At 46.5% G+C, this 20,060-nt stretch overlaps 1 protein-coding gene across 1 annotated transcript in view; it reads left to right on the top strand.

The window, feature by feature from the left end:
• The window catches only part of LOC147880170 (uncharacterized), a 368,868-nt gene that overhangs the window by 32,760 nt on the left and 316,048 nt on the right, over positions 1–20,060 (top strand). Inside the window, exons 3-4 of the mRNA XM_087370364.1 lie at positions 6,311–6,427; positions 6,535–6,583. Of these exons, the coding sequence (XP_087226490.1) occupies positions 6,311–6,427; positions 6,535–6,583 (166 nt within the window). The remainder of the gene's footprint in view (positions 1–6,310; positions 6,428–6,534; positions 6,584–20,060) is intronic.

Genomic DNA, 20,060 nt, shown 5'->3' with positions numbered 1-20,060 from the left:
GATTATAGGGGCCATCAACTAGTACTTGGAGAGAGAAAGAGAGATATGATATGATTGTATTAAAGTCCACATAGACTTTTCAAGATATATGGTACTGGTGATCACTATTAACTAATAGTGATCCCTTACATCCAGTGAGAGAAAAATCCTATAGACTTGTCATGTAGTGAGTACTTGTTGGGCTAGCTTGTGAGCTAGAACTAGTACCTTGTTGCGATGTTCCAAAATCTCTTTTTAAGTAGCTTCCTAGCTTTTTGGCTGGCTGCTCCAGCAGATTTTTTAGATCTCTGCTTCCAACATAGCCTTCTCTGATGTGCGCGTATGCTCTACATCTCAGGAGTACATGCTGCTCGCTTTCCACCTCTGTTGTGGTGCAGATTTTGCAGATTCTTTCCTCTCTAGGGACCTTGGGTCTTGCCCATCTACCCCTCTCTACCTCGATATCATGTGAACTAGTTCTGATTTTGCATTAGATGTCTTTTAAACGTTGATATGTCTTTCCCAAGGTATTTCTGCATTCCATAGCTGTCCATTGAGTTAACTTCTTGCTTGTAAAACTGCATTTTTGTTCCAGGGTTTTGCCATAGTTTTTGTATCATTTTCTATGTCACAATCTCTCTTATTTCACATGCATATTCTGGTATATCAGTGGTTGTTATACCCATGATTCCATCCACTTCAACCCCTCTTTATACTAACCTGTAATTTGTGTAGCTTCCATTGCTTTGCGTGGTATCTTGTCGGCATCCATCTTTTCAACTTTGTTGAGTTCCGTTCTTCACAGGAAACGCTCACCAGGATGTGGGGAAGAAGAGGATGTGAATCAAATCTTCACCATTCCTTTGCAGGAATCCCTTGCACAGAATAGGAAGACCTTGAGGGCCCTGACATGTTTTGTGCACTTAGATCAATTGGCACCTACAGGCAACCTGTCTACAAAGGAAGAGGGCGCTCTCCCTGACATGTTCGAGGAATTGGGGGACGCGATTAATTTGGTTGACAGGCTGAATTACAGCGATAGGTATGCTTGGATGAAGAGGTCCCTACATGTCGCTCAGTGTATCATGGATAACACTTTCACGCAACTGGGAACAACCATTTTCAATTCCACAGGTTATGCTCATAAGCCCCTCTCCCAGTAGCAACATTTGACGTTAGAATTCGAGAGAGCTCAATCAGCTATTCATGAGCGTGACATTACTTGGAACATTCAGCAGGCTGCCTTTGAGGATCGCCACCACATCCACAAGTAGGAATGGGAAGCAGACATGGCAACAGTACGCAGCCAGCATGCAATAGATCTGGCAACTTTGCGAAGCCAGCATCTCATAGAGGTAACCAGATTTCAGCAAGAGATCACACAGTTAAAGGACTCGTTGTCTTCCTCATAGCTTGCCCGAGAAAAATCAGATTCTCGAGTGGCTGAATTGGAAAAGAAGCATTCATCCATGGAGGAAGAGTTCACAGACCTTTGGACACAGTTGGCCACCCTCCAAACTTCCCATATCACCTTGCAAGGGCAAAAGGATCATTACTACCGGCGATACCACCGGTATAAGACCAAGTATGAAAATTTGAGAAACGTGATTGACACAATTGAGGCTGAGGAGGAAACACACCATCCAGAGCTACATATGACTAGGGCGGAGCAGATGGCTCAGGAAAAGGTTATAGAGCTACATACAACTGCGGCAGAGCAGAGGACAGAGGCGAAGGCGGTAGAGGAGAAGGCTATTGATGACCCCCCTCAGTAATTTGATACATGGGTTTTTTGGGTTTTTTTTTGCACTGTTAGATTTTTGACAGGCTGATTGGCTCTCAGTGTAAATATCATGGTACCCTATCCTTATGATGTACTCAGTTTTTTGCAATTTTCCATGCTGTACCTCACCAAGCAGCATTTTATTTTCAAAGTTTCATTTTAATACAAATTTTGGTATTACTTGCAAGGCCAGCCACATGGTCTATAACATTTTCTTTTCCTACTACATCACCATATCAATGGTTTGTAAGTTCTTTTTTTCTTTTGACGGTTTTCCTCCTCCATTTCTATTCACCGGGACGGTGAATGATAGTGGCGGGGGAAACTGTTACAGTAGAGACATCCCTGACCACATGTCGGCAGGCGTTGACCACATGTTGACCATGTGTCAACACAGGTCAGCCACACAACATGAGGGGTTGACCACACAGGTTCATCCAGGGGTACTATCTGAGGCGACCATGCGTCGACACATGTCAACCACATGTCGTCACATGTCAACCACAGGTCAACCTTTAGTACAATGCTCAAGGCAATCTCATCGAGAGCTGCGCACATGGAGAGTGAGCTTAGCACATGGAACAGTCAGGAGTATTTACAGTTACACAATGGTTCATGAGTATTTACAGTTACACAGTGGTTCAGTGGTTGAGTGGCACGGTGATCTAGCTCACCTGCACACAGCAAGAGAGCCAGTGGCGCAACGGCTATCCTCAACATCGAAGGAGATAGAAGGATGACCAATGGGGAGAAAGGGAGAGTTTCTTAGCAGAGAAGGGACCCTCCAAGGCGGGGGATGAGGATGAAGGAGAAGGTGGAGAGGGGATTGGACATTCAGCATTGAGCATTGGGCATTCGGCGTCCGGCAGTGGAGCAGGAAAAAGGAGAGTGTGAGGAGAGATAGAGGCTGGAGCTACGAGCTCGCCAAGGAGGGAGTGTGGAGGGACCTATGTGTACCCCTCTGTCTATGGGGATGGATCTGTGTGTTCTTGTGACTTGTGACTTGTGACCTGTAGGCGCTGGTCCAGTGATATGTACTTTGGCCATCTCGGTCACTTTCTCATTCTGTCTCTTGCTGGTCCAGTGATACGTACTTTGGCCATCTTGGTCACTTTCTCATTCTGTCTCTTTCCGATATGGGGACTGTTCACTAGTGTATGAACATGTTTCTTCTTATGCTTATGTTGTGGAGTTCTCATTTGATTGTCATTTAGCATAGTGCACTTGTACATCGTTGTTCACTACAGTACAACCTACGACATCTGCACACTGCACTCCCCCTCCCCTCAGACACTAATGGTCCAGCTATACCTTGTCAAGCCATAGTGCTTCCTCTTTGAGTGTTGTTCCAGCCAGTGTGGCTGAAAATCCCAAACCAAACTAGAAAGAAAGAAAGAAAGAAATTTTATTAAAGGTCCACGGAAGGCCATACATGGCCTATGGGACACAAAATCATCCGAAAGGAAAATACATCATCGACGATGCGCCAACTAGGTGGCCTCATCGTAATACCGCTAAGATGCCAAAAATGGCTACAAAAATCCTAGATACAAAATGAAATGAAATAGAGTACCAAAAATTGCCTAGATACAAAATGTAAAATATGAAATATGAGGAACATCGTCTTCCCTAAGGGGTCTGTGATCCAAAGAAATGATGGAAGTCATGGCCATCGACCATGCCTCCTGCCATGAGTGTGAAGATCTGGGCAAGTGTCAAATGGGCTGCTGGCCGTGCCAAGTCTCCATGGAGCAATCTCCTCCGAAAATCTGCCATCATCCTCCGTCGTCTAGAAATAAAGCGACGGGTACGGCCTCTGTATAAGATCATCCTGCGGTGCTGCCGGATCATGTCATATGTACATCCTCGGGGTGGAACCATCGGTGCTCTCTGGCAAGATGGGCTATCTCTGTGCTCATGGTCCTGCGCCTCGTCCTGCTCCTCATGAATAACCAGGTCTCTGGCAGGGATGCGACGGTGCTCTCTGAGGAATCTCTCTCTGTATCTGGTGATCTCCCTGATGAACAACGCTAAGCAATACTGATCCTCATACTCCATAATCCGAGAGAGAGGTCCAAATCCATGCCCAAATAAACAGTGAAATCTGCCACGGATCTCATAATATAAAGGGCATCTGCAAACAAAGTGCTCCTCAGTCTCCACCTCCCCCATAGTGCAACAAGGGCATATCCTAGTCTCTCGCCTGGGTCTATGTCCGGTAGCTGTACGACGCATCCTGCCGGCCTCAACGTCTAATCTGTGGGAAGATACCCTGAGCTGGCCCAAGGCAATCCTGAGTGAGTGCGACATATGAACGCCGATATATCCTGAGATATGATGAAGCCATCCTCTGAAATCCTGAGAAAATGGTCACGATATGTGGCCATCTTCGTAGGAAGCTCCGTGGGATGAACCCAAGGCGAAACGTGTGTAGCTGCAACAAATCTGCCCTGATAACCTGGCTGAGCTCATGTTGAGTGAGAGGGAGGCGAGGGGCATCTATGCTGTATCGAAATGGTGGCAGCCTATCCATATCCAAGCCCAGCGAGGTGAGCCATGTGGAGAGTGTGTGGTACCAACAAAAAGTATGACCTCTCTCCGCTAACATCTGCGAGGATGTCAGTGCTAGCCACGGTAATCGTGCTCTGCCTACTGCTGAGTCTCCGAGCGCCCTGATCCTATGCAAGTACGTAACTGACTGAAATGCTGCATCTAGCGCTAGGGGTGTAGCTCCAAACTCTGCGAACGTAATCTGATGCGGTACCGTGGGCTTCGCTCTGATCAATCTGGAGAACATGATGATCTGTAACCTCTCTACTCGTCTCCAATCTGCAACACTGAGACTCCTGCCCAAAAGGGGCTAGCATACATGACTGCAGGTCTCACCAGCGTATCGAAAAGTAAGGACTTCGTGTCGGGATGCTGAAAATGTGACTGTGCACACTGCCTCTCGAGAAGTGCCAAGGCGGCATACCCTCTACTGATCCTATCTCGTGCTGCATGCGTCATGGTGAAGACTGGACCTCTAAATGTGGCACCCAAATATGTATACTCCCTAACTAGCTCCACCTCCTGCCCATCAAATGTGAAAGAGAACTCACCTCTCCTATAAACCTGGTATGACGTGTTGAAGACCATGACTTTGGTCTTCCCAAGGTTTACAGACAACCCTCTGTCCTGACAAAAGCTGTGGAGTGCATGGAGATGTGCCTGTAAACCCTGCTGGGAGGAAGAAATAAGAACCACGTCATCTGCATAGAGGAGAATCGGTATCGTGGATCCTGCCAGTAAAGAACCTGTACCACCCATCGTCTGTATGTACATCTCTAACTCATCGATATAGAGACCAAAGAGTGTCGGAGACAAAGGACACCCCTGCTTCACCCCTATCGTACTGCGTACTTCCGCCGACAGCCCCGCCCGTGTCCTGACTCTACCTGTGACTCTCTCATACAAGGCCATGATCGCCCATTGAATCTCCCCATTGAATCCCAAGTCACGAAGTCGCTGGAAGAGTCTGAAACGCGGCACAGTGTCAAATGCCTTTCTGAAGTCCACGAAGCAACAATAGAGCCATTGCTTACGTGACTTCGCCTCCTCAATCAAAGCCCTGAGTGTGAAGATATGATCTAGAGTCGAGTGCTCTGCACGAAATCCTGCCTGCTCTCTAGCTCTCATGCCTGTCGCCTCGGCATGGTCATTTATATGTCCTTCTAGAATGGTCGCATAAATCTTGGCCATGACATGGCCAATCATAATGGTCCTGTAGTTCGACGCCTCCAAAGGAACCCCCGACTTGTGTATGGGTACTATGGTATTTTCTAGCCAACTAGGTGGAAGACCTGTACAAATGGACTCGTTAAAAAGACGGGAGAGGACTGTAGCTAAGGCATCAATCCCATGGATTACATACTCCGCTTGCAATCCATCATGGTCCTTAGCTCTCCCAGTCTTCAAACGATGAGCTGCTGCTCGGACACTATTGGATGAGAATAAGGCAGAGGAGGTGGGTCTAGGCACATGGGATAAGTCGATCTGTGGCTGGTCTGGAATATCATATAAAGTGGAAGTATAGGCAAGCCAAACCTGCGGGTCTGTAAGAGGAGTTTGAGATTTCAAGCGAAGGAATTTCTTCAAGAAAAGAAAGAAAGGAAAGAAAGGGTTGTGTGTCCATTCTGCAAGGAAGTGTCTTCTCTTTCCAATTGCTGATCTGGAAGAGCCATCCCTGGATCCTCAAGCAGGTAGGCATCAGTGAAACCCATCCAAATGATGATCATAGACTAATGCATGCATGCACCCCATGTGTGCATCCGTGAGAGCAGACAATGATCCAAACCCCTCATTGGGCACTAAATAAATCAATGGAGAAATTTGGTTGGAGTTTGTAACATTATGGGTGGGTATCTGAGGTTGAAACTACATTTCTTGCTCGTTGCTACTACGTGAGAAGGGTGGTCATGGTCCTGGATTCATTTAGATTTATGTTGTTGTTTTAAATGTTGGATTTTCTTGCTCAAATTTTTTAAAAATCAACAATTTCTCTTGCAGGAAGCATGGGATGGTACCATTCTGTCTAGGATACTGAAAGTTCTTTATGATAGTGTGGAGAAATGTAGAGAGCTTGCTGTTGCACTGATGGTCTCTGTGGTCAAGCAGTTAAAGGAGGTAAGATGATGTGTTTGACTCAGATGAAAAAATATTCTTCTATCCCACACTGATATACTTTGTTGCTATCAATAGTGGTAATAAGTGCAATGTGCGTGCATGCACAGGTGGATCAAACAATGGTGCTGGTTGGACCTGTCATAGCTGAGAGGATGGGTATAATGGGCTTCACTTGTTTGGTTCCTATGCACCATATTTCCAATTTATTGCACCAAAAAACACATTTTTGTTGACATTTAAAAGAGACCATATGGGATGTTCTAATTATGGGTTTCCTCAACTACTTGGGTTTCCGTCTTTTAACTATTGCTGCTGAGATTCATTTATGCTTTATCTTTTTGAATACATCCTCATGTTCCGTACTCATAAATTAGAGCACCTCTATGGAAAACCTGCTCAATTATTTTTGGAGTGCTCTCCCACATAATCAATCTTTGTGATTGGAGTGAAATCCATGATCATCAGTCTATGATACAAAATTCTAATATCAGGTGCAAGATGATATTCTATTTTAAAGGGGTTGACTAGCTTTCGCTCAGGATTTCCAAGCCAAAAAGCAAAATTTTTTCAAAAAAAATATTTCTATTAAGTATAAAAGAAACTCCCTGAGTGAAGCTCTAGTGAAAAATACGTCATGCTAACATGAAAAACATAACCCAAAAAGGGTAAAATCAAACTCTCGTAAGATGGGAAGAGAAGTAAGCATATTAAATCCCAAGTCATAAAAAATCTGTGGAAATTTCAGTATATCATATTCACTTGTAATCATGGTTGGAGAGTTCTCCATTCAGAATCATGGCTGGAGATATGCAAGGTTCTCTTTTTATGTGACAATGGGCAACCATGTATAAGCTTTCAAGTGTTCTCTCTAAGTACATGCACCTTTGAGCTAGTCTTTTTCTTCCAAAGAAAAGGCTTCTATTAAGTATGCAAGAAACTCTGAGAGCAAAGGGGGGGAAATCAAGCTATAAAAAATCCAAGGTTGAGGCTGAAAGTGCCACCTTAACCCTGTAGGGGACTCCGAGAAGAATGGGGAGCCGCTCCACTCCCTAAAGAAAATAGTTTTCTTGGTAAGGGTTTCCCGTGAAGATCCCTGTATGCTTCTCCAAATGACCACCAAGGTGTGTATTGTATTTGCCTAAATACTGACCAATGTGTGTGCAGGGTGGACCTAGAACCAACATGTGGATCTCCAAATATGCCATGTTGATATGCTCACCAGAATCTTCCATGAGCTATCCACATAGGCATGCGTAGGTCTCTACGGAGAGCTAGGAAGTCAGCCAGAGAGCATGACTTAGGTAGATATCATCGAACTGAAAGGGCCCAAGAATTGTCATGTCTCTCATAAAACACCCCTGATGTCCCAAAAGAGAGAGCCAAGCTACCGATCCCTAGGTCATGAAGAAAGGACAATGTATAAGGTGCTCAATAATCTAGCAATCCCCTTCGAGATGATCCTCACTTGTCTACAGTCTCATAAGCAATGTTGAATAGAGTCCTGAGTAGAAAGGCAACAAATACATGTAAAATCTGCCCCGAACATGAACCTTCATTGGCTCACTACAATCCCTCCATGAATAGAAAGTTGGAAGAAAAGAGTTGGTTTTCTATTCTTAAGGGATTTCCATAGTCTACTCATTTGACCTCAAACCTATAGGGCATATGGGACTCTAGTACTATGCTTGACTCACTTACAGAGGGTCTCATTCATCTCATCCTGAAGGGAGGTTCCAATTTTTTTAAATCCCAATGGAGGCTAATCAATCTCTTGGAAACTTATTATAAGATTTTTGCCAAAGCCATCAGTTTGTGTTTACAGCTCCTCCTTCCACACATTATCCATGATACGCAAATGGGCTTTGTGTATGGCAGAAGTATTCTTGATAATATATTCTCCTTTTGGGAAGCTTCTCAGTGGGCTTGCACACTGGCGAAAGACTTGCTATTCTACTGCTAGATTTTGAAAAAGCTTGTGATAGTGTAGATTGGGTTCTTTTGGAGAGTACCCTTCTACATTGTGAATTCTCAAATGCATGGATTAGAGGGGTCTCCTCGTTGTACAAATCAGCCCAGAGCCAAGTGCTTATTTGTTGGGTGAGACTTCCCCTGAGACAGAATGAGAAGCTTCTGGATATTGAGTTGGCTGATCATACTACTATTTTTTTGGATCCCATTTCACTTAATCTTACCTCATTCAGGGCAGCCTTTGATGTGTTATGTTTGGTAGTAGGTGTACATACTAAGTGGAATAAATCCAAAGACGTCTTTTATAGTGACCAAGATACTCTGGATTTGGGGGGAAATTTTGGATTCACGTGGATCCAAAGGGGCGTTTCTACGAGATATTTGGGCATGCCAGGTCGGTGTGGGCATCTCTCCGTCACAACAATTTGCCCTTGTGTTGGAGAGTATCAGGAGGAAACTCCTTTTTTGTAGTTTAGATGAACTTGACCTCACCTCTAGAGTGGCGGTCGTCAATGAGGTATTTTTGGCCACGGCTTGGTCTTTATGCTCTTTTTGGTGCCATTCCAGTGGCTGCATCACTCAGCTCAAAAGGCAGAGTAAGGAATTTTCTTTATAGTGGCAGGCACCAGAGCTAGGGTGGCTTGGGAAACCTTGATCCTTCCCGCGCGGGAAGGAGGCCTTAATATTATAGCCCAAACCTAAAGAGCAGAGCTCTACTATGCAAGATGGTGGTTAGAGGTCTTATGCCATGGTAGGAACCTTGGAATGATTTTTTTATTCAATCGATACAGTCTTATTCTCCTTCCACAGGAGGAGATTGGTTGGATAGTAGCAAGTGAATTTTCATCTCCGCTCATCTCAGGGCCCCCTCTTTCCCTCTAATGGATGCCATCTTGAAATTGATAGGCAGCCAGTCATGTGGAATGACAATATACTTGATGAACATGGAAAAGCCTTGGGTTTTTCTTCTTATATGTAGTGATCTAGATGGGAGACAGGTCCTATGGTGTGAGAGGGGTGGACCTGAGATCCATCTAATGCCTTTGTGCATATGGCTCTCCAAATATGCCAAGCTGTAATACTCGCCAATTTCTCCCAAAAGGTATCCACAGAAGCATATACATGCCTGAAGGGGAGAAAGGGAACATCATCCAAAGAATAGTGCTCAATGGTTGACTTAATGTGCGTCTTCACTGATAATGCAATCAAAGACAAAACTTGGGCATCCCTGCGATCAAACCTCTCCTGATTCTCCATGGGAGTGGTAGTCGAAGCATGAGTGGAAGTGCTAGTAGTGGAAGATGAACTCCACCAGGTCTAGTCTCATCACCATTCACGATGTCCCATAAGCCTTTGCCAACCAAAATATGCTTGAGTGTAAATAACCACAAAGCATAGTTGGGTCCATGCAAGTTATATGCCTCAGTCATGGTACCAAATTTCACATTGAGAGACATGATTGCAAGCTCAAGAATAAAGGCAAATGTACCTACAAATCAAATGCAACTGACCGCTATGCAATCACTGCAATGGCATACACTGACAGTGGCTGCTCTAAAATAGTAGTGAATCTGCCCCAAAAATATCTTCCTAATCACAATCCCTTCCGGGATAAAAATACAATAAAGCAATGTATTTCTGCCGCAAAATAGTGCTGAATCGCAGCCAAACACTGGCTTAGAATGCAATAGCACTTTGTTGCTTACTAGGCATTCATAGTGTGCATACACCTTCAGCCAACACTTGGCTTCAAAATCTACACTCTTTGAGCAATACTTTGAACTGAACGTGCAGCCCAAAACTATCCCAAAAGTACCTATGGGTACACCCAAACTCTCCAAATGTACCTGTACGCAGAAGTCACCTGTGCAAGGCAACTGGCTTCACTGCACAAGTTGGAGCTGTACAATAAGTGACCAGGTATGAGCCTGAGCTGTCGGGTGTACGGAGCTGTGCGGGTACCAAGACAAACAATACGGACTGCTTGTACGATTGGCTGCACGCAAGCAATACGGAGCTGATGGGCAGGGCCGTATGAAATGTACCCGTCTGTTTATCCACAGTTCGTGAGAGCTTGTGAGCTGGGCTCCCTTGCTCAACTTCCTTAGTTCATTTCAAGTTTCCACAGCCCGTAACTACTCTTGTGCTAGCTACACATTTTGGCCGTACAGCAGCTCGCCATTTTGTACAGTTGTATCCGCCGTGCCTTGCTGTACAAGCTTCCCATACACCCACCACTTGCAGCTCACTGTACAAGTCCATGCACCCGTCCATACCATATCCGTCCGTACAGTCCTTCCCATTCATACATTCTGTATGGTTCTGTTGCTAGCAGTCCGTACTGCATTCCGTACCATTGTTGGCCGCACATCTGGTCTCGGACCTGCCCACCATACAATACCTACACCGTATTGCCTCATGTACTAGCTGCCGTACATTTCGTACGGTCAGCCAGCGATGGAACTTTCTTCTCCAGAACAGAAGTGCGACGGGAGCACACAGGAAGGAAGTAGGTTGGATCGACTAGCTTTGATACCACATGTAGAGTACAAGTACTTGGTATATATAGTCCAAGTACTAGCACACAAAAAGACCGAGTCCTAGTCTATCCTATAACACCATATCATTGTATATCTCTACAGTCTTCATGCTTCATATGGAGCTTCAAGAATTATGGTTTGAGAAATACTTTGGAATTGATAATTTTGTTGCCAAATCAGTGCTCTAACTTGTCCCACAATTCATGTGCAATGTTATCAAAATCCAAGTGATGAATAACATCATTAGACAAATCCAAACCAATGATAGAAAGACCTTTGTCATTGAGGATTTTTCATGCTAGAAATTTCTTTTCATGAGATTCAGGTTTCTTGTCTTTACCACTAACCACCTTCGACACGCCTTCCTTCATAAGCAGAAGCCTCAATGACAAATCCCGCTTTGGAATACTCCATGTCTGCTTCAAATGTTGCAGCAATACGGGCTGAAGTGCAATCTCAGAGCAAAGGCTAGAATAGTATGGGCTGTAGCAACAGCTCAGCTTGTAGTTGGGGTAGAAAACAGCCAAGAAAAGGCATCAAACCAGCTGGAATAGCGTAGGTGGCAGCTCAGCGGGACAAATGGCGGCATTCTCGAGGCGTGAATAGCAGCAGCAACAACACTCTTCAAGTAGGTCGTTTCTTCAAAAATGGGCTCTAAATGAGGTCGTTTTAGGGTGGCCATTAGTAGAAACGTTTTAGGGTGGCCATTAGTAGAAACGTTTCCACAACAGTAAGCAATTATTTTCTTCACAAAAACGCCCCCAAAACAACAAAGACGAGCTGTCTTTGGGCAAAAAACGGGCCGCTTTAGAGCAACAAACGAGCTCTCTTTTCCTCTACGAAGACACCCACTAATGCCCACAAGAATGGTGACTAAGTTGCTCCAAATCTAAGCACAAATCCGCAGCAAACTCGAGACTGATGGCGCAGCAAAATTTGCAGCAAATGATGTAGCAACTCCAACTCCACGAATCAGCTCCAATGTCTAGCAAAATCCGCAGCTCATGGAGAGGCTAAGAGTGAAGGAAGAAGGGCTGCCTTCCAAGGGAAAAGAGGGAGAATAGCTCCTCTTCTTGGCCTCCCTCGCCTCAATCCCTTGGAAGAGCAAGGAGCAAGAGGGAAAAGGACTAGGAGAAGGAAGGATGAAGGAAGAAAGAAAGGGAGGAGGAAGGATGGCTCTGATACCACATGAAGGAACATGGTGGAGAGGGAGAGGGAGAGAGAGATGGTAGGCTAGGGAGAGAGAAGATAATACTCAAATGGAAACATGGAAAGGAAAGGAAATGAAAGCAATGGACAAGTACTCACATGATACCAAAGAGCTTGATGTTGACTGATGTGTATGACTCAAGACAAGTACAACACTATATAGTGTGACACTTTATTCTAGAAAGCCATAGTGTATATGCGATAACTCCCAATATGACACATGGCATGTCTAGGACTCACTAGACTCTAAAATACTCCCTAGACACCTAGCACACTCAGTTTTGACTCACTTTGGCTTCATATTCCAACACCCCCCCATGAAGGCAAGGTGAAAGAATAGAGGAGAAAAGCCACACCCATGACAACATCCAACGGTTTGCTCAAAGCGAGAAATACCTTGCATGCTTTTGATTAGGACAACCATTTTGCCCTCATCATCTGGAGGGCACTTCAAACTTGACAATTGTTGAACAAGAGAGTGTAATTTGGAGAGATGATCACCTATCTCTTCATTTTCTTGCATTTTCAGCTCATAAAACTTCAATTTCAGAAAAACTTTGGAGTTAGTAGTCTTGTTACCAAATAGGCTCTCCAACTTGTCCCAGATCTCCTTAGCTGTGGATTTGAAGTCGATGTGATGAATGAGAGAATCTGCCAAGCATAGCCCAATAAGAGCAATAGCTCTATCATTCTGTTACTTTCAAATTTTGTGTTGTTGTTGATCCGTTGGAGTGGCATCAGTTGCAATGATGTCCCATACTCCTTCCTTCATGAAAAGCAACTGCATCTTCGTTTGCCAAGTTCTTGAACTTCTCCATGAGCAGATAAGTGGAGGATAGGGATGTCAGCATGAGGGAAATAGAGCAGCTTCAGCACACGTTTACAAGATGGGAGTAGCCATTAACACAGCACAGCATCCGAGCAGCGCACGTCAGTTGAGGAGACGAGCTGATCAGTGCCATAGCATGTAGATATAGACGCAAAGCAGGTGTGCAGGTCGCTCAGCTCTTCAGAGAATAGTCAGGCTACTGCAGCTGGCAGATAAAGCTGCATGGGCAGCAGCAGAACAGGAACTGCGTGGGCAGAGAGTGCAGCAGCAGTTGCATGGGCACGGAGCTTAGAGAATGGCGGCTGTTTGCAGAAAATGGTGGACAGAAATGCAGAGAAATGGCGGGTTGAGAGAGGTAGAGAAAGAATAGCTGGCTGAAGTGTTGCAGCCCATTGAAGAAGATTGAGGGCACTCAATATTGGTGAAGATGTCGGTGAAGGTCATGTTGGTGAAGTCCTTTCTTCAAGATCTTCAACGGTGAGGCTCGGGTGGAGGAGAAGAGCTCAAGGAACTCACAAGGAGAGAGAGTGGAACTAGAGTGGAAGGAGCTAGCCTCTCCATAGGTTTGAGATGGTGGGCTTTAAGGCGGCCTCATTCCTTGAGGAAAGCTGGCTTTGATACCATATGAAAGATCATAGTGGTAGGGAGAGCAGCAAGCTAACACTAGGAACGGAAAGGAAACATAACAAGCATAATGGAAATGAAATGGAAAGGAAATGAAAGCAATGGACAAGTACTCACTTGATACCAAAGAGCTTGATGTTGACTGATGTGTATGACTCAAGACAAGTACAACAGTATATAGTGTGACACTAGACTCTAGAAAGCCATAGTGTATGTTGCAGATATTCAAGTTCAAACATTCAAATTCAAGCCGAGCTGACCAGGTGACAACTATGTCATGGAGTTGTCCAGATGACAACCATGTCACCGGTCCGACCAGGTGACAACCATGTCAAGGAGCTGTCCAGATGACAACCATATCACCAGGTGACAACTATGTCAGACAGTTGACCAAGGGTGACAACTATGTTAGACAACTGATCAGATGACAACCATGTCAACGAGCTGACCAGGGTGACAACTATGTCAGACAGCTACTAGATGACAACCATGTCAGCAAGTTGGCCAGATGACAACTGTGTTGGTGAGCGAACAAGGTGACCGCAATGTCACCATGTCAAGCAGGTGACAACTATGTCAACTAGAGATAGAAATAACCGTGGTCACTTGCGTACTCCGGCGAGATCTCTCGTGAGCCCACCTGTCAGAACTATGTCAATGGTGGTGCAATGGTGGTGCAGGGGTAGCCAGCCCAAGTGCTCACATGGTGGTGCAATGGTGGTGCAAGGGCAACCAGCCCAAGAGCTCACATGGAGAAGATAAATGCACACCAGCAATCAGTCAGTCGGTGGGCTAAACGGCGCACAGAGGTGCACAGAGAGGTACACATGGGGTATCAGAGAGGTTCACAGAGAGGTGCACATGGGGTAATCATATCACCAATTGGGAGGAGGTTGGCAGGTCAGAAGTGGTTGAAGCCATGAAGAACCCTAGGGGTGGAATGGCTAAGGGACCGAGAGCCACCACCAATGGGAGGGAGGAAATGAGATTTTCAGCGAGAGAGAAGGACTCTTCACGAGAGCAGAGGGGATGAAGGGGATGGGGAAAGGAGGGAGATGGTATTCTATGATTGTAAGGGGAATAGAAGAGTGAGAGGGAGGTTTTGGGTGAGCTCTCCTAGTGTAACGTTGTGCTGTACTACTGATGTACTTTTTTCGACTCTTAATACCATGTTTCTCCCCCTCTCTGTTTGCAACTATAGCTTCCCTTCATCCCATGTATTTCCCTCCTCATCCCCCTTCTTGGTATAATGGTCCTTGTGTTATGTGGCTTGAGTTCTCGTGTTCATGTTGAGGGATGGCTCTTTTACTTTGTTTCGCTAGGCCTTGTATCACTCTTGCACCTCTTGCACTCGCTTGCACCTTCGGCGACACCATTGTTTTCATGTGTTCCATCGCTGACAACATTGTTTTGCATGCATCCTCGGTGACCCCTTGCTTACTTGCTCCTCACACTAGTGGCCCTAGGCCTTTGGTAACACTTCTGGAAGTGTTAGGAACCCCCCCCCCCCTAGACAGTTTATGACGATCATGGTGGAACACTGCTGGTGTTGAATAGCACAAGTGAAGTGGTGCTCTAGGGTCCTAGAGAGAGGTCTTATGCCGAGTAGTTCTGAAACATTTGAAGGAGCTGGTGAGAGGACTAGGAGGTACTTGAAGAGAGTGGAGAAAAGACTTCGGCAGACCAAACTCGGTACAAGAAGCATTACGTGCGACGGAAGTTCGTGAAGTCCTCAACGCGACAAAGTGAGCCCATTGGAGAAGTAGCCAGAGCAAGTAACTTCATCGACACTCTCATTGACTTGGATCAACAGGAAACCTGGTGGTCAGATCCGGACTCCGGAGAAGAAGTACAAAGCGGAGGACAAGTGAAAGAAGAGGGTACAAAGGACGAGGAGACTCATAAAGGTCAAGGCAGCCCCGCTCCTCCTCTTGCAACGATGTCTTCATCAACTACCTCTTCTGCCGAAGTGGTGACTCCATCTACTCCTGCCTCGACCTTTGCTAGACAAGCTGCTACCTCATCTGTTATGCATAGCTCTGGGCTCCTTGCTAATCCTTCTTCCACATCTATCCCACTCAGGGATACTTTTGCTCCGGCCATGCCTTTACCTGCCATGATGGTTTCATCTCCCTTTCCATCCACATTAGTGTTGCCTTCTCCACCACCCCCTTCCTTCGCTATTGCCTACTCATCCATGACTTCAACTCCGTTCCTCTCTTTCCCAAATGCTCTCCCATCCTCTTTAACCCCCACATCTTCTATGTTCTCACCCTTTCCCTCTGCAACACCGAGACCCTCCGCGTATGCAGTACCATCTGTGTACACTTCCTCTATGGCTACGTCAGTAGTGACTTCCCCATTGTGGTCCTCCACAGGAGGTGTTGTCGGTGTGGTCTCCTCCTCTGGAGCACCCACACTCATTACCGCTCCATCGGGACTCCCTCCAACTCTTGCATTTGCTTCAGCCTCTCGGGTTGGGATGGCCGTTCTCAGTCCTGCAGACAGAGCTAGACTTCTCGAGCTACTCAACAAGGTCCACGTGAAGACTCAAAAGTTCAAAGGCCACCTCCACGACGATGCGGAAGCTCATGTGAGGAAATTCCTCACAGCATGTAGAGCTAAAGGTGTGGAGAATGAGCATGCGTTCCTTCACATCTTTCCCGGATGTGTGGTACAGCCAATTTTCCCCTGACCACTTCCAAACGTGGGCAGACCTAAGGGAGGAATTCTTACACACTTTCAAGTTGGAAAAATTCGAACACATGATTGTCCAAGAGTTATCCACTGATACCATGAAGCCTGGCGAAAGTATCTCGGAGATGTACACAAGGATGAGGGTCTTGGCTGCGAAGATGTCTGTGCCACCCAATGACGCTGTCATGAAGGGGTGGTTTTTGAAGGCTTTACCCTCCACCATTGCTATAAGGCTGGTTGACAAACTCCCTGAACATGCCTCACTACAAGACTTCCTGAGGGAAGCGGTGAAGATGGAACGGTCCCAATTAAGTTTCGCCTCAACACCCACCCAGACCACCCAACGTCCGAGAGAAGAGGGCTCATAGGCATTGCAGCAACTCAAGGAGCTAGAAGAAATCAAAGAAGGTCTGAAAGATAGAACAAGGGTGGATGGACCATCACCCTTTGAAGCTCAGATAAGAAGTGGTCTCTGGTGCACCCACTGCAAGGGTTTTGGCCATGGCTACTGGGAATGTCCATCGAAGCGTAAGGTACCCATCCCAACCTCCTTTTGCACATTTTGTGAAATTCATGGACCTGATGCCTCTGAGTGTAGGTATCTTAAGGGGTTGAGGAAGCTTCTACCGGAGTATCCAACTAGGGAACCACTGGTGGCTAGAGTCAACAGAGCTGCACCAACCACTTCGGGGTCAGTACCCCTAGCTTCAGCCCTTGTGAAGGCACCTGAACCACCTACCCATCCCACCATTCCACCTCCACTACTTCCTAATCCTCCTTTGCTCCAAGCTCCCACTCCCAGTCAGATTGGGGCTCCATACTTCTATCCTCCCCCCTACTATTCACAGTATCAACCACCTATGTCAGGGGGTGGATATGGATCCCCTTATAACCACGGTCGACGGGATGGGTTCCGAGGTGGACGTGGAGGTGGAGGCAGAGGTACCAACTTTCGCAGGCCCATCATGTGCTACAGATGTGGCGAGTACGGCCACTACCAAGATGATTGTACACAACTGTTCGGGGGACCTTCTTGCACACAGTGCAACACAAATGACCACTACACCAAAGATTGTCCCAATAGTAGAGGGGAATCAACATCGCAAGTCAACATGGTTGATGTAGTAGTGGCGGGGGAGGGTGACAAACCCCATTTGATTGGTGTAGTGTTGGGATCTGTGACAAGATCACAAACGAAGGGTAAAAGTAGTAAGGATGACTCAACATCAATATCGGAGGCCTCATCACCAACTAGTACCAACTCAGTCATCACTAGAGGAGCATCCCCACCTTCTTCCTCCAAGGTGGACAGTCGGCACAGGAATGCATCACCCTTGTCCTCTCCTGTAAGTGGATCAGAAAGAACCCAAAGGGCTTCATAGCCATCAAAACCTAACAATAGCTGTAAAACTATCTCAACGCCAAGTGAGAAATCTATGCCTTCAAGGTACCAAGAAGTGGTCAGGAGTGTCACCAAATATCTTCAATCTAGTTCGGAAGATGAAGGCGTCACACCTCTGTTCCCCTCCCGCAAGTCCAAAATAGTGAGGTTTGCAACGGAAGTGACAACTTTAGGGCAAAAACGTGAGGAGTCACAGGCAGGCCCATCCACTTTCCACTCAGAAAGCACAATGAACAAAGAGAAGGAGAGGGGGGTGAAGCCCAATAGTGCCCAAGAGAAGGAGAAATGGGTGATGGAAGAGTTGCCACAGGAAACATTGATTGAGAATCCAGCAGCACATTCTCTCCCTCGGGTGAGCTTCGACCCTCGGCCTGAAGCTCGGCGGATGAAGGCACAAAAGCCTACTGCTACTGTCCAACCTTATTCTTTGATGGAAGACTTGATGGATTTTAGGCCCAACATCACCCTACGACAACTCTGTCAATTGTCTCCACATATCAAGCATCAAACTATTGCATTCTTGAATCACATGTCAGGAGGTCGCCAAAGGGGATCTGTTCAGGGCGGGCCCACACCAGAGACGGTAACAGTTCAAGACGGGGTAACACTCGACAATTGCTCAGCCTATGCTGCCCTCACGTGTGAACAAAGTCCCAAGCTTGCAGTGGAAATCAACGGGGTGGAGCTGAAAGATGTTTTCTTGGACAGTGGGGCAGCAATGAACATCATGCCGAGAGGTACTCTTTAACAACTGGGTTTGAAATTGACAACTGACATACATTTTCAAGTGCGCATGGCAGATCAACGCAAGGTGAAGCTTATGGGGGCTGTCAAAGGTGTTCACATGAAGATTGGGGGAGTTACATTCCTGTCCAATTTTATCGTACTTGATATGACGGAGGGTGAGTAGACTTATCCTCTACTTCTCGGTAGACCATGGTTACACTCAGCAAGGGCCATTCAAGATTGGTCAAGTGATGAAGTTCGATTGCCCCTGGGATCCACATCCTTGGAAATAGACATGGTTATTGGGAGGGCTCGTCACCGACCTGTGGAACTTGGGGAAGAGGATTTTGAAGAAGAAGAAGGGGTGGAGGAGGAGCGATGGGCACTTGGGAATTGGCCCCTATGGAAAGAAGAGCTGGCCTATGGAGGACTCATCCTTCCAAGATGAAACCTGTGCAACAGCAGCACGACATGAGCTTGACGTACTTGTTGGAATAGGCTGGACCAGATGAGGAAGAAGTTCTCATCTTGGATTGGATGGGGGCCCTGGGATCCTTAGCCATCAACATGGTGGAGTTGTGTCCAGAAGAGGATCTTGAAGCCCATCTTGGTACTTCACGGAATGCACAAGAGGTGAGCCAGGAAGCCTCTGCACCACCTGGCTTGGCTGACCTAATGTATGAACGGATGCCTTTTGGTCTTTGTAATAATCCCCACATGTATCAGCGAATGATGACCACAAGTACCAGACCAAGTGATGGAGAGGTCAACAGGGTGACTCAAAGACAAGACCATGAAGCAGCAATGGAAGCAACGGAGGCACACGACATGGATGCCTCATACCAGGAAAAAGACCATGGGGTCACAACAGACGAGTGAGAAGAAGATGTCGTAGACCTTGCTCTACTCGACTTATACATGTCAGAAGCTGACCCCCCAACGACACAAGAGGTTCTTGAAACTACATACGAGGTGGATGGACTACCATACAGAGGAATGCTCAAGCAAGCACAAAAGGCAAAAAGAGAATGGGCCCAAGTGTTGCCTCGACATCTCAACCATTTCCAGAAGACACCCGCCCGACCGTCCTTTCTGAGCTCTTGGATGGAAGTAGTGGGGGATTTTTCTCTGGATGATACTCCATGGCTTCTCTTTTCACCTTCGACCTCTGCATCTCCGACAACTCTTGCCACTCCCACTCCCTCATCGTCCTCACTTACTGTTCCTTCCATCTCTTCAGTTTCCCCCACTATTCCATCTTACTTCCCTACTCTCCCTCCTACCGTTACCCCTCCCCCTCCCTCCCATCCTCCATCTCCTCCTCACCATCTCTCCCCCTCGTGGATGTGGAGGAAGAGGATGTTGACCAAAGGTCGTGACCATTCCATTGCGCAATGCCTTGTCCACTGGCACCCTTAGATCTACAGCTCTTGCATGCGTGCTTAGTTTGGATGCCCTCGCCTCAGTGGAGGATTTGGACAAGTTGGAAGATCGAGCCATGGTAGGAGTTTTTGAGGAATTTGGTGGGATCCTAGAAAAAGCAGACAAATTGAGCTACGGGGACCGCTATGCCTGGGCGAAGCGCTCCATCCACATGGCACAGAGGTTTGTCGACCACACATTCAATCAGTTTGGTGC

This window comes from Dipteris shenzhenensis, chromosome 32 (assembly GCF_047967505.1).
Source record: "Dipteris shenzhenensis isolate YYH24624 ecotype China chromosome 32, Dip_SZ_1.0, whole genome shotgun sequence".
NCBI classification, from domain to species: Eukaryota; Viridiplantae; Streptophyta; class Polypodiopsida; order Gleicheniales; family Dipteridaceae; genus Dipteris; species Dipteris shenzhenensis.
The sequence above is the reverse complement of the archived record's forward strand: the minus strand, read 5'-3'. Positions and strand labels throughout refer to the sequence as shown.